Source organism: Aquarana catesbeiana, linkage group LG04 (assembly GCF_042186555.1).
Source record: "Aquarana catesbeiana isolate 2022-GZ linkage group LG04, ASM4218655v1, whole genome shotgun sequence".
Lineage (NCBI taxonomy): Eukaryota > Metazoa > Chordata > Amphibia > Anura > Ranidae > Aquarana > Aquarana catesbeiana.
Window position 1 is genome coordinate 572,080,497 of NC_133327.1, and position 17,430 is coordinate 572,097,926.

The 17,430-nt window shown below is 47.0% G+C and overlaps 1 protein-coding gene across 2 annotated transcripts in view; it reads right to left on the reverse strand.

The window, feature by feature from the left end:
* Nucleotides 1-17,134, reverse strand: part of LOC141140660 (myelin and lymphocyte protein-like) — a 398,217-nt gene extending 381,083 nt beyond the window's left edge. Inside the window, exon 1 of one of the 2 annotated variants that reach the window (XM_073628061.1) lies at nt 16,906-17,134. In XM_073628061.1, the coding sequence (XP_073484162.1) occupies nt 16,906-17,010 (105 nt within the window). In that variant the 5' untranslated portion in view covers nt 17,011-17,134. The remainder of the gene's footprint in view (nt 1-16,905) is intronic. The other variant, XM_073628059.1, reaches the window with a different exon arrangement.
* Nucleotides 17,135-17,430: the final 296 nt, after the last annotated feature.

Sequence of the window (17,430 nt, forward strand, 5' to 3'; positions counted from 1 at the left end):
TCTTGGAGTACATCAGAACTACCTTTATTTTGAGATCTCACAGACCTTTATACAGCAGGGATGACTCAAAGCTAACCTAATTAACATGACCTAATTTACTACAAAATGTACCCAGACCAGATGACAGTGTTGTGGGCACCGAGCTTCACACATTAATACAATTAACAATACAAACAACAATCTCCCCCCTCCTCAGCCTAGACCATTCGTCTATTAGCCAGGGCTGGTGGCTAATGTGATCAGCTCTCTCAATTAACATAAACACATGTTGATAACACCAGCATCTCCTCACAGGATGTGTCCCAGCAGAATGAATCAGTCTTATCAGCAGGGGGCTGCTGGAGGAATCCCCCCCTCCCTCTTCAGGGACACAAATCTACAGTAAGGAGTCCCCATACAATATATACATGACTGAGTCCGATTAATACAGTTCAGACTGGATTTCTCATTCACCTCAAATGCTAGGGCCCATAATCGGTGGGCAACAGGCTTGCACACAGTCCTCTCCAACAGCCTCTGCTCCGGCCAGGTCCGTGACATTTCTCCCCTTTCGGCAGGAGACTAACACAGGAGGAGACCCCAGACGGGTTGACTCCGAAGTTAGTCCATAGTTCCAGTCCTCTACTGCCTGTACCCACACAGTACCCCAAACAAATCATCCCAAACAGTGTATTACTCACCCAGCCAACCTCTGCCTCTCTCAGAGAACATATCCGCCGCTGGGGAGAGGCCCGGACTGGCCCTTCTCCCTGGAATCCTTTCTGCCGCTGGAGAGAAGACAGGGGGACTGGGCTCACTCCATCCTGCTGTTGGGGATCAGGGCCGACTGCCCAGCATCCCTGGGGTATACAGGTGGGGACTGAAGCCCCATCAACCGACACCAGATCAAGCTGCAGTTGTGAGGTGATGACTGCATTCTCTCCTTGGATCCTGACTGCCACCTCCTCACCTTGGGCCTCCACAATTGCTGCAGGTGTGGGGCAGAGGTCTTGGACCCTCTGTCCGGTTGCCAGCACTTCTGCTGGGGGTTTGCCAGGTGGGTCCTCCTCTACAGAAACGTCTATTAAATCCCCAGTCTCTGGAATTGGTAAAAGTGTGGGACAGAGGTCTTGGACCCTCTGTTCAGTTACCAGATCTTCAGCTGGAGAAGTTTGTTTTAACTCCATAGATGCTGCTGGCAGAAAATCACATGTCCCTGTCAGTGTTGTGGGAGAAAGGCTGACTACCTCTTCTCTCAGGAAGGCTGAAGCCACTGTTGGTGCTTGGGTGACACCTGTCTTAACACAACCCTGTCCAGGGAAATAAAACTGCCAAAAGGGGGGCCCCTGACAGACAACCTTTTTTGTTCATTTTTATCTTTACGTCAGCAAAGACTGAAGGGAAACCTACTTAAGGGAAATAGATTAACAAAAACTTAACCCCTGGGTTTAAGGCATGCCCAATCTATAGTTTTACTTATGCCTGAGAGCCTACTCAGGAGATTACCATCCGTAGCAGGAGGAGAACACTCATACTGCTACATCTAGTTTTGCTAGAAGGGCAAAATGAAGGCCATGCACCGAGCTGTAACCTATTTGGTCGGGTATACATCTTTATACTTCATCTTCAGGCCATAAAACTCCTCTGAACCGAACTTCCCAAGTTCTTATTACAGGGCGACTCATTATCGCCTTCCTCCAGTGACCCATAACTCTACCGGGCTTCAACCCTAGGAAATGGCTCTGGCATCCCTGAAAGTAAGGGGTCGAGGCTTTCTGACATGTGACATTTGCAGCCAGAATTCCTGGCCCTTCCACGGAAGAGAAGGCTGAAATACAAAAGGTGATACATGTATTATTAATATCACAAATAAAAAGAAAAAAATCATAGATTGTGGACATAGCACAATAGATTTAAACAGAAAGGACACAAACAGACAAAAATGTTGTGTATCTGAGTGTGACTAGCTAAACCAACATATCAAACATGGGAAGAGACCCAAATCTGAACCTCACAGTCTGGTTTTCTGATGTGCGGCCAATATGTAAACATTAAGACACAAACACGCCTTAAATGCTGCGCATTTCTGAAGTGCAGCTAGCTAGGTCATAACTGGTAAATACAAAAAGGACGGGAACCCCCTTTTACAATGGTGTTTTACTGATGTACAGCAAAACAAGGCCTTAAAGAGAAGGCAGAAAGACCCAAACTTCTATGTTGCGTATTTATGACGAACCACCAAGTACAGTTATAAGACAATCCTTTCTGTTATGCAGTTCTGTAGTGCCGTTACATAGAACCAACACAGAAAGAACACAAGCAACCTACAGCATTGGGTTTTTCTGAAGTGCCATGCACCAACAAGCTTCAATGTTGAGTATTTCTGCTGTGCAGCAACATAAAAACAAAGAAACAACAGACAGGCTTTACAGCTGCGATCTTTCTGGTCTACTGCAAAATAAGGCAATAACTCCACAATGAGTATCCCTGCTGCGTAGCAAAACCTCAACAGGAGGGACAGATAAGCTTAGGGTTCCCACACCCATGTGACCCAACCTGCCACTTGGGACTGCAAGACGCCTGAGAAGTCATATACTATGGCTTCCAAAGGGTACCATTCGTGACTGTGCGACTCCAGGTCGCAGCGTCTCCAGCAGTCCCTGCTTACGGAACCACAGACCTCAAGATTACACAGGTCGCAGGAAAAGCAGTTTTCAGGTTGAACAAGGGGTCCCCATGCTGTGGCTCCCTGGAGGAGTGCAGCCAACAACCCCCTACTGTGTATACCTAAGAAACAGCAAGGAAGATCAATGAGAAACACCACTTACTGCTGTGCCTGATATACAGACGATAAGGCAATAAATATAGGACATACAGGACACAAACAATGTTCAATCTTTGTGTATGTCTGATGTGTAGCATATATCAATACTGAGCAGAGATGCCATCACGCTCAATGTGTCTCCCTGCTGAGCAGCAAAAACAAAATCAGAAAAAGACAAACAACCTTCACTGTTGTGTCCTTTCTGATATGCAGCCAATAAGGCAGTAAATGTAAGACATAAAGGACAGACAACCTTCAATCTTGTATGTGTCTGATGTGCAACAACAATTTTGAATAGAGATAGCACATCCATATTCAAGTGATTTGGCATGCGACTCAACATGTCAAATCGCATGCCTAAAATCGGCAGCCATTGCCGTTAATAGCACTGTCTGAATCAGTACGGGCCACTTTGTGGTGCTGCACTGATTACCAATGGCAGTATGTGTACTACCCCAGGCACAGGTTCAATTTTGTATTTTCCAACAAAATCAGGACCATCCATCTTCACTGCTGCCTTTCTGATAAGCAACCAATAAGGCAGTAATACAGGACCCACAGACAGACCTCAGTCGTGTATATCTCTGATGTGCAACAATCTAACAATTCTGAATAGAGATAGCACATCCATCTTCAAGCGATTTGGCATGCGACTCAACATGTCAAATCGCATGCCTAAAATCAGCAGCCATTGCCGTTAATAGCACTGTCTGAATCAGCACGACGCCACTTTGTGGTGCTGTACCGATTACCAAAGGCAGTATATGTACTACCCCTGGCCCAGGTTCAATTTGTACTTCTGTTATGGAGCCCGACAAATCAGGACCATCAATCTTTCCTGCTGCCTTTCTGATAAGCAACCAATAAGGCAGTAATACAGGACACAAAACCCCCACAGACAGACCTCAATCTTGTGTAGGTCTGATGTGCAGCAATATAACACTTATGAGCAGAGATGTCTTTACCAGACTCAATGATGTGCGTTTCTGCTGTGTGGCACAAAACCAGAAAGTACAGACCACCTTCCCTGTTGTATTTTTCTGATCTGTAGCCAAACAAAGCAGTACCTTTAGGACATAAAGGACACCCAACAAGCTTCAGTGCAGTGCATTTCTGATGTACAGCAATATACCCCTTATGAGCAGAGATGTCACAAATCTCAATGTGTATTTCTGCTGTGCCACCAAACACCCCAGCAAGGACAAACCTTCACTACTGAGGTCTACTGGTGACCAGCCAAGGAGTCATGGTGTATCCCTTTATGAAATAACCAAAACAGGGGCAATTTTTTTCATAGGCCTAGCCTGGGCTGTAGATACTAATCATTCACTACCAGTGAAGGAACCAATCCTAAAATGGTTGGACACCTTACTATAGTAGCTGTTGTCCTACCTTACCTCCGTAGATTGAGCAAACGCTAGCCAGCTCATACACGGGTGGGGCTGATTAGTAACTAAAGTCTCAATGAGCCCAGCCCTAGAGACCAATTTAAGACCCCTAGAAAGGGTGGTTACCAATTTAGCCTGGAGGTAAATAGCCACCTGCAGGCCTTAAACAAGCAATCATATAGCCATCTAGCTCTTGCATATGTTTGCACAGAAAATCCTTATTCAAAAGGATATAGGAAAACGATTTATGGTAAATCGCTTTTAGATCTGTCACTGAGTGGACTGTAGCCCAAACCAACAAAAAGGTTTTTCTTACCCCCTGCATTAAAATATAACCACAATGTAAGAGTGGAGTGGGAGGTTGGAGCTTATGAAAAGTTACCCATAGCAAGCAACCCCCAAAAGGAGGATCTGTCACAAGGGAACCCCTACTGTGCCACACAGAAGCTTGGTCCCTGCCACATTGTTGAAGGTTAGGTCAGCTTTTAAGCATCTTGGAGCAACTTCAGATTCCTAGCAGCTGGGCTAATAGGGCCAGATAGCCTAGTGCACCTGCTGTGCAAGGGAGCTTACTCCTGAATCCTTCAACCATTGCACCATTAATAATTTGTTCAGTGGTATACCTGGCCAGTAAGGAACTCTTTGTTCTACCAGGTCACCCCCTTTGCTATGTACCACAACCGGGTACGTAGGGAGAGGCTGGCAACCTACTATTGTGATAACCACAGTGTCTCTGCTATAAGAGGGAGCTGTGGCTGGTGGTTTTTAGCAGTAGCTTCTGGGCTGTTTTGTTATGCAGACCCCAGGCCCTGCACTGCACTGCACCACTCACTAAATATAGGTGGAAGGGGAAAAAAAATGCCTTACCTACCTCTTTCCCATCTGAGGTGGTTTAGGCACATTCGCTCCTCTGCACCACTTGTCCACCATACAGCATCATTGATGTAAGAGGGAGCTGTGGCTGGTGTTCTTAGCAAAAGCTTCTGGGCTATTTGAATCCAGACCCCAGGGGAGATGATCTCAAATGCCCAGAAACCATCTGGCTGGGATTGGGGATTTTTGACTCACCGTTGTCGTCTTCCCCCTTTTGCCACAGCCACTGGGCTTGCTTTTCCATCCTTATGGTCCACACGCAAGGAGGATAGCCGCCAAAGTGCCCCCCCCCCTCCAACTGCTGTCCCTTTAGGGAGCTGCAAGGTTAGGCTGTGTCCTGCACTGTACCAGTCAGTATATACACATGGGGGGGGGGGGTTGCCATACCTTCCTCATTCCCATCTGAGGTGGTTTAGGCAGACAATTACCATAGTGAATTGGTGCCTCCTCGAAAGGAGGATGTGTGCGCCTGCTCCTGCTGACTCTCAGCCTTCCCTTCTGGGTAAGAACGCGGGTCGTTCAGGCGGTGCCCTCCCCAGCAGCCCACGCAAGCTACCAGGGGCCCAGAAGTCAGGGGATACGATCCCCCTGGAAAGAACTGACGGCCAGCACCCCCCGTCTGAACGGACGCCCGGACAGGTAAGAGGGGAGACAGGATAAGGGCCCCTGAAGTTCTGGGTACACCACTGTACCCAGGGGCCTTCAGCTATCAGGGGGGCTTTCCCAGTTCTTACTGCCCCCCCTGAAGAAAGGATAGGGGAACCCCCCGGGAAGGATAAATATATCCTGCCAGACCCAGAGGCTTCCCAGGCATTTGGTCCGGCTCCCAGGGGGAGACCACCAGCCCCAGGCTTCGGTCACTTGGAAAAAAAACAAACAGTTTCGCTGTGTAGGGAGAAACACAATCAAAAACTGAGGATCAAGGGGAAGGATGTGGACTTAAAACAGCTGTTGATTGATTGCGTTTCCTGTCGGGAGGAGCCTCTCATCTCTCAGGTGTGCCGTCCTGGAAGATGACTTGAGAAAACACACATCTAAATAAATAAAACCATTTATCATGACTGTAGGATAACAGATGTAATTAACATGCCCTTCTGCCACCACTAAAAACCCTTACCCCAATAATTCAGACCACACCGGTATTGGAGTATAAAAGGCCGTAGCAGCCTATTTTATTTAAACAAATATACCTTAGAATATCAACACTATGGATATAAAACATATCCAACATAAAACAGCAAAACAACAACATCTGTTAAACAACCTGTCTAATTTCTCAAGCGTTGGTCTGAGCAATATCTTCATAATCATCAGTGTCCAATAACAAAAACTTACCCTGCGGTCCCATCAAATTTGTCACATAGGCCTCAAGCCGACAAGCTGGCTCAGAGACTACCAATGACCGCAGAGCCCCATTATCACTTCCCGGTTAACCTCCATTAACCGGGAACCACCATCATGAGCCATATCAACGCTGGCTCCCAAAAAAACTCTTACTTTTTGCCATCTTTTTTCTCTTGCCCAGACCAACGCCCGCCACAGCACACGAGAATAAAACCTTATTCTTGTGTGCCCCTCCACACCCGAAGTGCTCGCTGTATGCCATCTTGTAAACCTAAGGCCCACAAGTCTATACCCACTTCGTTCAAGTGAACCCCATCAGACCTTAAATACCTCCAGGTTTCAAACTCAAGTTCAAGGTGTCTCACCGTTAAACCACCACTATTAATCACAAACTTGCTCACTTCTCTGTTTATTTTTCTCCGTGCCCTGTTCACACCTTCTACCGACCTAGCCATCCTCCATGATGTCTGCGCCACCATGTCGGACCAGACAATCACCATCTTAGGAAAAGCTTCCTTCAACTGCCAAACGTCCTACTTTATGTCCCGTTTAATGTCTACCATGGCCCTAATGCACAAGTCATTGCCGCCTAAATGAATAACTAATACGTCCGGCGGCCTATCCCGTTGTGCATACCGATGAACCTCAGCAACCAACCTTCCCCACAACATGCCGGGTAACCCCAACCACTTGATACATGCCTCCCGTTTGCTGAAACCCAATTGCCTACCCTCAAAAACGTGCATCACCTCTCCGTGCCCCCCAGGACACGTAAGAATGGCCCATGATCCAGACCATCCTCAGCAACGAATCTGAAACAGAAGAAAAGAAAAACAACCGAACAATAAAAAACTCCTATATTCCACCTTCTTTACCACATCCCCATAACAGTGATCCCATAACAGAGATCCCATAACAGAGATCCCATAACAGAGATCCCAAAACAGAGATCCCAAAACAGAGATCCCAAAACAGAGATCCCAAAACAGAGATCCCAAAACAGAGATCCCAAAACAGAGATCCCAAAACAGAGATCCCAAAACAGAGATCCCAAAACAGAGATCCCAAAACAGAGATCCCAAAACAGAGATCCCAAAACAGAGATCCCAAAACAGAGATCCCAAAACAGAGATCCCAAAACAGAGATCCCAAAACAGAGATCCCAAAACAGAGATCCCAAAACAGAGATCCCAAAACAGAGATCCCAAAACAGAGATCCCAAAACAGAGATCCCAAAACAGAGATCCCAAAACAGAGATCCCAAAACAGAGATCCCAAAACAGAGATCCCAAAACAGAGATACCATAACAGAGATACCATAACAGAGATACCATAACAGAGATACCATAACAGAGATACCATAACAGAGATACCATAACAGAGATACCATAACAGAGATACCATAACAGTGATCCCATAACAGAGATCCCATAACGGTGCCTGCATACCGTTTCTGACTGCTTCCGTAGCTGCTCCTATCCTAAACGAATAGGACGAGAAATCATTCTCATCCAGGCCCAAACCCCGTATGCATTTTGTAAAGACTGCCGCAAATTGAAATCTAGATAAAAATTCACCACTTAAATGTACCAAAAAAGGGGGCCCGGTCGTTCTGAACGAACTTTTAAAAAAAAAATTCCCGAACTGCTTCTACCGGGCATAATTGTGATCCCTTCACTGGGTAAACTTGCACCAGTCTTTAGAGTACGCTGCCCATGTAGACCCACTCACCGACTTCCTTATCCATCCCGCGATGAGGCCAATGCTATCCCCCACAGCCCTTCGGGACAAGGTACTCCTTGCTGCTCCGCCTCCGGCGCCAACTCCCGAAACCTGTCCCACTGAAAGTGATACAACGCATCAGCTATCACATTTTCCACCCCTGGTAAGTGTACCGCATGAATGAAAACATTCAACTGCAGACAGCGCAATACTAAGTGTTGCAATAACCTGATCACTGGCGTGGATGATGCCGTAATCCCGTTGATAACTTGCACCACCCCCAAATTGTCCCCATGGAAACGCACCTTCAGATCCCTGAATGATGTTCCTCACAGCTCCACTGCCAGCACTACCGGAAACAACTCCAGCAGCACCAGATTCTTCGTGAATCCTGCCTCCACCCATGCTTGGGGCCATGGTCCTGCACTCCATTGTCCCTGAAAAAATGCCCCAAAACCTGTGGAACCTGCGGCATCCGTGAATAGTTCCAGGTCAAAGTTGCTGACTGGACCAGACATCCACAGTGCCCTACCGTTAAAAGCTTCCAAAAACATATACCACACTCTCAAATCTGCCCTGTGCGTTTCTCTTAATCGCACGAAATGTCACGGTGATTCTATTCCACTCGTGCTAGACGCAAGCCTGCGACTAAACACCCTCCCCATCGGTAATATGCGGCGTGCAAAATTCAGCTTGCCCAATACTGACTGTAGTGTCCTTAACTGCACTTTCTTTAAACCCAAAAGCCCTGCAATTTCTCTCTTCAGATCTTCCCGCTTATCGTCCGGCAGCCTGCATTCCATTGCGTCCGAATCTATGACAATGCCCAAAAAACTGGATGACCGTTCACGGTCCCTCCGTCTTATCAGCAGCCAATGGAATGCCAAATCTATCTGCGATGTGCTCCAGCGTGGCTAACAGCACCACACAAATCCTGGAGGCCGCCGGACCTATACAAAGAAAAATCGTCTGGGTGTTGAATAACAGAATTCACCCCCGACACATCCCGCACAACCCATTCCACGAAGGAGCTAAAGTGTTCAAATATTGCGCACGATATTGAGCAGCCCATGGGTAAGCAATTGTCCACGTAGAATTCATTGTTCCAATGACAACCTAGTAGCCTAAAACTATCCTGGTGCACCGGCAGTATTCTGAAAGCAGATTCCACATCCGCTTTCGCCATCAGGGCCCCCTAACCGTAACGACGGACCCATCCCACTGCCGCGTCGAATGAAGTATAGGTCACGGAGCACGCCCCCTGATCTATAGCATCGTTCACTGACCCCCCTTTTGGGAAAGATAGGTGATGAATTAGCCTAAATTTACCTGGTTCCTTTTTTTTTTTTTTTTGGTACCACCCCCAGCGGCGAGACCACCAGATCGTCAAACGGCGCCGCTGGAAATGGGCCACTCATCCGCCCCAATGCAACTTCCTTCCTTAGCTTCTCCAAAACACATCCGGATGTTGCATTGCTGACCGCAAATTGCGTGGAACCGGTGGAATTACCGTCAACTCACATGGGATCTTAAAGCCAACCGAAAAAACCTACCTCCAACAATTGAGCTGCTGCCCTGTCCGGATACCTACCTAGAAACGGTCGCATCCTTTCCACCTTCACTGGGGTCCTCCCTTTTGTTTGCAGTCTCTCCTGTACGTGCTTTTCCCTGCTTGGAACCTCTGGACCCGGGGTGAGATCCCCCCGCCCTGAACACTCGTGTTTATCCTTACATGCGACTCCAACCTGCATGTCCCGGTGTTGTATTGCCAACAAACCCCTTTTCTATTTCCGACCGAATGTCCCTGGGACGAAGGTCCACCGCCCCCCCCCCCTGAAAAAACTGGTTGGGGGCCCACACCGTCGTCATCAATTTCATCCAGAGGCTGATGTCCTTGTGATCCCAACGCAGAGCCGGCTTGACCACCCTCCGTTGTCGGAATTGTTCGTCATACCTCAACCATGCTGTTCCCCCATAAACTCTGTACGCCTCACCAAATAGCATCTTGATAACAAAACAGTGCCGAACAATGCTCGGGTTGTTTTTCCCCTATCACACTTGCCATAATCGCAAAGGCTTGCAACCAGTTAGCAAACGTTCTAGGGATCAAACGATATCTCCTCTTCTCCTCATCCTCCTTCTTAGAGCCATGCGGCTTAACTCTATCAAGATTAAATTTTTCCAATGGTGGCAGTGAAAAAATTTCCCCATACTCACCTTTTCACAGTTTTTCACGCACTACTTGTTTTAAGTGCGACCCTAACGGTCCCTCATAGCAAACATAGACCTCGCCTTTCGCCGCGTCAGCCAACCTTGTTATGTCCTGCCTGCCAGCTGCCTCCGCTGATTTTTCCGTCCCTTCCGCGGCCCCACTCCCTGTCACCGCTGGGCTGGGCAATGCGACTGCGGCCTGCACCACCGGCCCTCCACTTTTTTCTGCTCCACCTGCAACCCCCGGCGGAACCCATGCCGCCGCCGGGCCAGTGCGACCCTTTTTTGCCGCTTCAAAACGCTGTAAGAGCTCTTTTATGCCTGCCAAGAAAACCCCCTAAGCCAGAGGCCCCCCGTTTGTGTCATTCACTCTGCCAGCTTCACTCACACCTGCAACCCCCAGCCCCCCACTACTCGGCAGACCTGCAACAGAAATCATGACATTAGACTCACCAGGCTGCACAGGCGTAGCCTCATCAGCCGGACTTCTGTTCTCCACCGCTGTTGTCCTCCTGGAGGGGGGGGGGGGGGCACCTCTTCCTCTGACCCGGACCGCTCATCCTCCCCAATGCACTCTCCTTCTTCCTCCTCAGCCGATGAATGCCCACCCGGCCTGGACACCAAGGTTGCCGTGGAAACCGCGGCCGTACACCCCCGCCTCCACGTATCCCATCTGCCTGTCGTTTTTTGCTGTACCTTGCCCGGACCGGTGTTGGGAACCACAGTCCTGCCGTCAGGTACTATCGCTGCTCTACCCGGCCGTCCTCTCTCGCTTCTACTGCGACCCCCTGCCGTGGAACCAGAAGGCCCAGGGATCTCTCCTCGTGCACCGCTGCGCACATCCGACTCCCTCACTCTGGGGGCGGGGCTAACGCTTCTCTCCACTCTGGCTGTGCTAGGCCGCTGCGCCGCTCCCGCTGCATCCCGCTGACCGCCATTCGGTCCACCTTCGGTTCTCCCCCGTCCCTCCCGTTCGCTTGCCACTCTCTTTGGCGGCGGGCCCGCTGAGGGACCGGAGTGAGTCCCAGGCTGCCGCTGTACAGGGGAAAAACCTCTCTGGGGGCCGCGACCGCCGAGTCCTAGTTTCGCTCGTTACCCCCCTGCTAGATGCAGGCTCTGTTCCCCTCACTGCTTCCTCTAAGGTGTCCTGGAGCCAGGCTGCCCCTCTCACCATTGCTTCTACTCTCATCTGCTCCATCAGGCGCTCCAGGTCAGCCATGCTGCTCTTCAGGGAACTTTCTTCAGGAAAACTGTTACTCCCCCCAGGGCGGGATGAACTTATAAAGACCCTCCTAGTGCCTCCCCCTCGGTTAACTAATATACACTCCCCCTCTGTGTTAACTCCACTGCTGCCACAGTCATGTACTCCCTCCACCTATGCATTACATGCTGTGTTCCGGTCCTTTCTTTTTACTTCCACTTTGTGTTGGTCTATAACATAAAATCCCAATAAAATACATTTACGTTTTTGGTTGTAACATGACAAAATGCGAACATTTTCAAGGCACCACATGTATATAATACATTTGCGTTTTATAGTTGGGCCCCCCCCCCCAAATATGAAAGCTAGAGACTCCACTGGATGATTGAAGGGAGAAGAGATGTAGTCATTCACAAATCTGGCTTTACTCTCTGCTGAGAAGAGAGGAGACCAGTAGTTACCTCTCCTTATAATCTCCTTGTTTTGCAAAGGGAGCAGGTAAAAGGGAGGGGCAGGAAATATCTCAGTTTGGTAGCATCCAATTCAGGTATGACACTATCCCAGATAATGACAAAACTGAAAAAAAAATAAAATCAAACAAAGTATAAAAGTTCACCTTTATGAAAAAATATAATAAATGCACTTTTTTTTGCTGCAAATATATGTGCATTCATATTTTTCCCAGCAGTAGCCTGGAAAGCATTGCACTCATGATCAGTAGATCATGGGTGCAATGTGGCCATCTGCAGACTTGTACTCTGGCTTTCAGCCCATACCTTTGTGCAGGTTTTCTGTTTGTAAGCCGGAGGACATGTCAATGAACTACCAGAGCTCTCATTAGCGCCCCTGCAGCCCATTAAAAAACTACAATCCTACTTTTTAAAAAGTGACAGCAGGGGTGGGGAGAAGAACCCTTCTGTCATGAGGTCAGGGGAGAGGCAGCAGCCAGTACTGGAACATGTTACGGGTTCCGAAGGTTAACTTATCCCTTTAAATGCCTGTGTCACGCCTCAAAAGAATGTCAAACAAAACTGCAAATGTTAGATTAGTGGCCAGAAGCTCATAAATTCCTACTACACAATAAACTGCAGTAGCAGGTGCAGAAAACAGGTGAACTTACTGTTATTTAACAGATATGGTATTCATGTGTGAAACTATTTTAGGGCAAATTAGTTTAGGCTCCTATTACAGGAAGCCACTCTGATCAGCAGGGGATCTGTGTGCTGATCGGATTCGGAGTCAAACAGGAGAGATGTCACATCCATGTCTGCTCAGTTTATGCAGAGGGGACACGGGCAGACTCCGCGGAGCTTGATGGTCGGCCGGGTGTAAACAGACTCCGGAGGCAGTCCTTTTCCTTACTGGACCTGATCGAACCCGTAGATAGGTGGGTGTAAATGCCTGTGTGAAAGGGGCCTTAGAATTCAGTTATTGAGATAGATTTTACTTAAAGAGGAACTGCAGTCTGCTCACATAATTTCTAATAAAAACTATATTACTATAAAACTAAAAATATTTGACATGTACACAGCTGGAACAGTTGATAAATAGTGGCCATCGCCTGAAGATAGATCTTAATATCATTATCACCACAATGATTGTACTAAATTTCTTTTGTTTTGTAATGCTGATTTGTTTAATAAAAAAAAATCTTCTGTTTAAAAATATTTGCCATTCTGAAGCTTCCCGCCAATCACTTTGCATATTATTTTATATATACTGCAATTCTGTACTTGCCAAATAGTCTGCAGAAATTTCCCTCCACTGAGTCTGGCTGCAATCATTTTAACTGTGGGCAGCTAAAAGCTGCTGCCTGTTTACTTCCTGGATTTACAGAGGCACACACCTCCAGCTCTGCAGCTCTCATTGGCCCTTTTATGACTCACCCCCCCTCCCTTCCTAATCTAGCACCCTCTACCAATAGGTAGGTGCTAGTAAGGGTTATTTTACTAGGGTTTTTAGTACTGGCAAATTTAGGCATATGCTGCAAGCTAGGCCTGTCTGTTTTGATCTGGGGGCTGGGAGTGGTCAGCAGTGGGTGTGACCACCTGTGCTCTAGCTATTGGGTGCCTCCCCTGCTTCCAGAGAGAAGATTCTGGAAGAGGGGCTGGGCCTGGAACTGGAGTGGCAGGCAGCTCATGTGGGAGCCCTCATCAATCCCCAATTGGTATTGGCAGGGGGCGGGCCTCCTATATAAGCCAAGGTGATATGCCACTGGGGGGGGGGGGGGAAGTCGACTGAGTGAAGTGAGGAATGGAATGCTAGACAGCAGCAGGAGGACATCCCCATCGGGGGGGGTGTACCGATCGCAGGAGGAGGCCCGGGGAGAGCTGAGGGAACTTTGCCTCTACACGGTCATTGGCAATATCTTGGTCACCACACGGTCGGTGGCAGAGAACTCCTGGAGCAGAGGGGCAGGTGAAGCTTTCGGAAAGCGCATGGTCCGGTCAAGTTCCTCATCAAGGACTCAGGGTTGTGGAAGGTCGGTGAGTGTTACCACAGTGGAGGGCTGGAGGTGCCAGGAAGTCTGTGAGGGAACTCTGCTTTTACACGGTCATTAGCAGAGTCTTCATCATACACACCGTGGATGATGGAGAGTCCTGGATCAGAGAATAGACTGTAGGGATCTGTGTCAAATCTATGTGGCCTGAGGGCACAGGATTTGCAAGTTGGACTGGCTGGGAACAGTAGTCCACCATCTAAGTCATGCTTTTAAAACTACCAGGCAGCAAGCAACCAGAGCCAGTAGAGGGGCTTATTCAGAGTGGGTACCTATTACCCAATAGAAAAAGATGTGACATACTTTAATCCAGTAACTACAATTTTGCGCAGGAGGAAAACCAGTGTGGATATAAGGAACCAAGTTTGTGCAGGAGGAGTGACAGTCTGCATGGAGATGTGGAAATGCAGGAGGAGATTTACATGTTTACATTTTCAATGTTCATGCACATCTAATCTTCTGGCTCTGACATTGTGCTGTTGTGCTTAAATTACAAATATGATGGCAATGATGAATCCTATGGGCATCCCATATTCCTAATCCCTATCCAAGTTGTACCCCCCAATAAAACAACAAAAACAAAACTAGCAAAAGACTGTTCATTGTCTTTGGAAGGGATGTATGAAGTCTGGCAGTGGGGTGAATTGTTTGTTACTAGCTGCAACACCATGGCTACACTGGCAAATTCTCACGAGCGTGAGCTGTGCATGATGTCATAAGCCTAGGCTTTTTTCCAGACAAGAAACAGGAAGTTGGCTGTATAAGGTATTTACTCACAGAAAACAAAAAAGTTTTAGATCTCTTTGACACTGAGGCACTTTAGCGGTAAAAATAGCGTTGTCAAAGCGCCCTAAAACAGCGGCTCCTGAGTGCTTGCACACTGGAGCGGTGCGCTGGCAGGGCATCAGAAAAAGTCCTTCCAGCAGCTTCTTTGGAGCGGTGAACTCACCGTTCCTAAAGCGCCCCTGTCCATTGAAATCAATGGGCAGCGCCGCTGTAGTAGCGCTTTGCGGGAGGTTTTAACCCTTTTTTGGCTGCTAGTGGGGGTTAAAAGCGCCCCGCTAGAGGCCGAATAGCACCGCTAAAAATAGCTGCGTTTTACCGCCGACGCCCGGGGCGGCTCAGTGTTAAAGGGCTCTTACTATCCAAAGTTAAAACAACAAGGGCAGACGATTTAATAGATGGAAAGTTGAAAGAAAAAAAAAAAAAAAATTATTATGACTGAAGTTCCACTTTAACCACTTGCCGACCGGGCCATTGCCGAAAGACAGCAACAGCGTGGTCGGCTAGTTCTGGGTGGACGTCCATGGGACGTCATTCTAGAATGTTGCTCCTGCGCACCCAGGAAAATCCGTGACCGCCGGGTCCAGAGGACCCGGCGCATCACGGTAAATAGCCGCCGATCGTGGCCGTTTACCATGTGATCGTTCCGTCAAATGACGGAGCGATCACTTGTAAACAAACTGGCGTCACGTCATGATGCCGGTTCCTCCCTCCCTTCTTTGTACCGATCGGTACAGTGCGAGGGGGGAGAGATGGCAGCAGCGCTGTGGGCTGGATGTTTAGTGCCCACAGCACTGCTCAATGTAAATAATGGCAACACTCTGCCAATAAATTTTAACAGAAACAAATAATTTTTTAATCGAATTTTCAGTCTTTTTTGATTTATAGCGCAAAAAAATAAAAACCCAGCGGTGAATAAATACCACCAAAAGAAAGCTCTATTTGTGTGGAAAAAAAAAAAAAAAAAAAAAAAGGACAAAAATTTCATATGGGTACAGTGTTGCATGACTGAGTAATTGTCAAAGTATGAGAGCACCCAAAGCTGAAAATTGGTCTGGTTAGGAAGGGGGTTTAAGTACCCAGTTGTCAAGTGGTTAAACACAACACATAAGGTTCAATTCACACACAAAAAAAAAAAAAAAAAAAAACCTGGGGGTGCCTTCAATTTTTTAAATGGCACCCACACACACTCTGGAAACCACAGCACATTTCTCCATGCTGGGAAATGCATAACACTATGCGGTTTCTCTGCGGTTGCAATTTTTTCAAAAAGGTGACGGGACCTTTCCCCTGTGTTTCCAGCAGGTAGAGCAAGGGGTAACCGCAATAGTGTGAACCAAGTCTAAAGGAAGCGGTGATAAGATGTTGCAAATAGGGGCATCATCTCATCCCTTTAAAACCAAACACATTAATTACACAGGTTCTGTGACTGATTAAGGTGGTAATTTAAACTCACTTGGTGCCTTATCTGCATTAAGTTAGCCTCAGAATGTAATGCATACGTGTTTGGGTTTAAAGGGATGAGGTGGCAACCCTAGCTGCAAATGATGCGCTGCGCGGTTTACAACTTTATTGAAACGTCACTTCATTCACCACAATATGCTGCACTGGGAAAAAAAAAAAAAAAAAAAAGGAAAAAAGAAGAAAAAGGGTTTTCAACACACACCACAGTAGAGTAAATTGAGCTTATAGGACTCAAGGCAAATTTCCTGGTCTATGAATTGAGACTGCATTGGTCGAGGCTGCCCAGCGCAGTCCAATGCATATGGTGTGAACAAGACTGCGTTACGTTTAACACCGTTAACTGAAAATAAACAGAACACATTTGTTGTTCATTCTGAGCATGCAGGAAAGTGCAATAAGTACATGAGACTATAAAGATTAAAAGAAAACTCGTAGGTACAAGGTACAAAAGTGTAGCTTGACAGTATATATTTGCTTGTATTAACTTAACACCAGCAATTACCAGTACTATAAATACAACATATATATATATATATATATATATATATATATATATATATATATATATATATATATATGTAATAAATAAATGTTTTCTTGCAAGATTAATACTTACCCACTCAAGTATCATAAGAAGGTCTGGAAAAGTAGTAAATGTTCTCAATCCTGTTGGCAATGGAGAGATGTCCCCATACACAGGTGCTGCAGTAGTGGATGCCATTGTGTCTACTCTGCTAGTCTGTGAGTTTGAACTAAAGGAGATAAAATATGTGAAAAAGTTCCCTGTCTAATAGTGCTATTAAGCTGCAATAGGTTAGAAGCTAATTACTCAAGTCGTTCCCCACCTTGAAGGGGTGGTTTGCCAACCTCACCACTCCCTTAGCAATTCAGTGCTCTAAGTGAGTGTACTTGGATTGTAGAGCAACAATAGCCTGAAAATACAAGAATTTCAGGATCTGTATAAAATACCTGACAGGTGTTCTGCTCAGCTGTACAGAGACTGTGGCAAACTGCACCTATATAGTATATTAAATGATACCATATCACTTGTATGTTTTTTTAATAAATTGAAGAACTCAAAATGTAAAAACATTGCCATAATTTATAGTTTTAACTATAACCTACACACTATGCTTTGTCA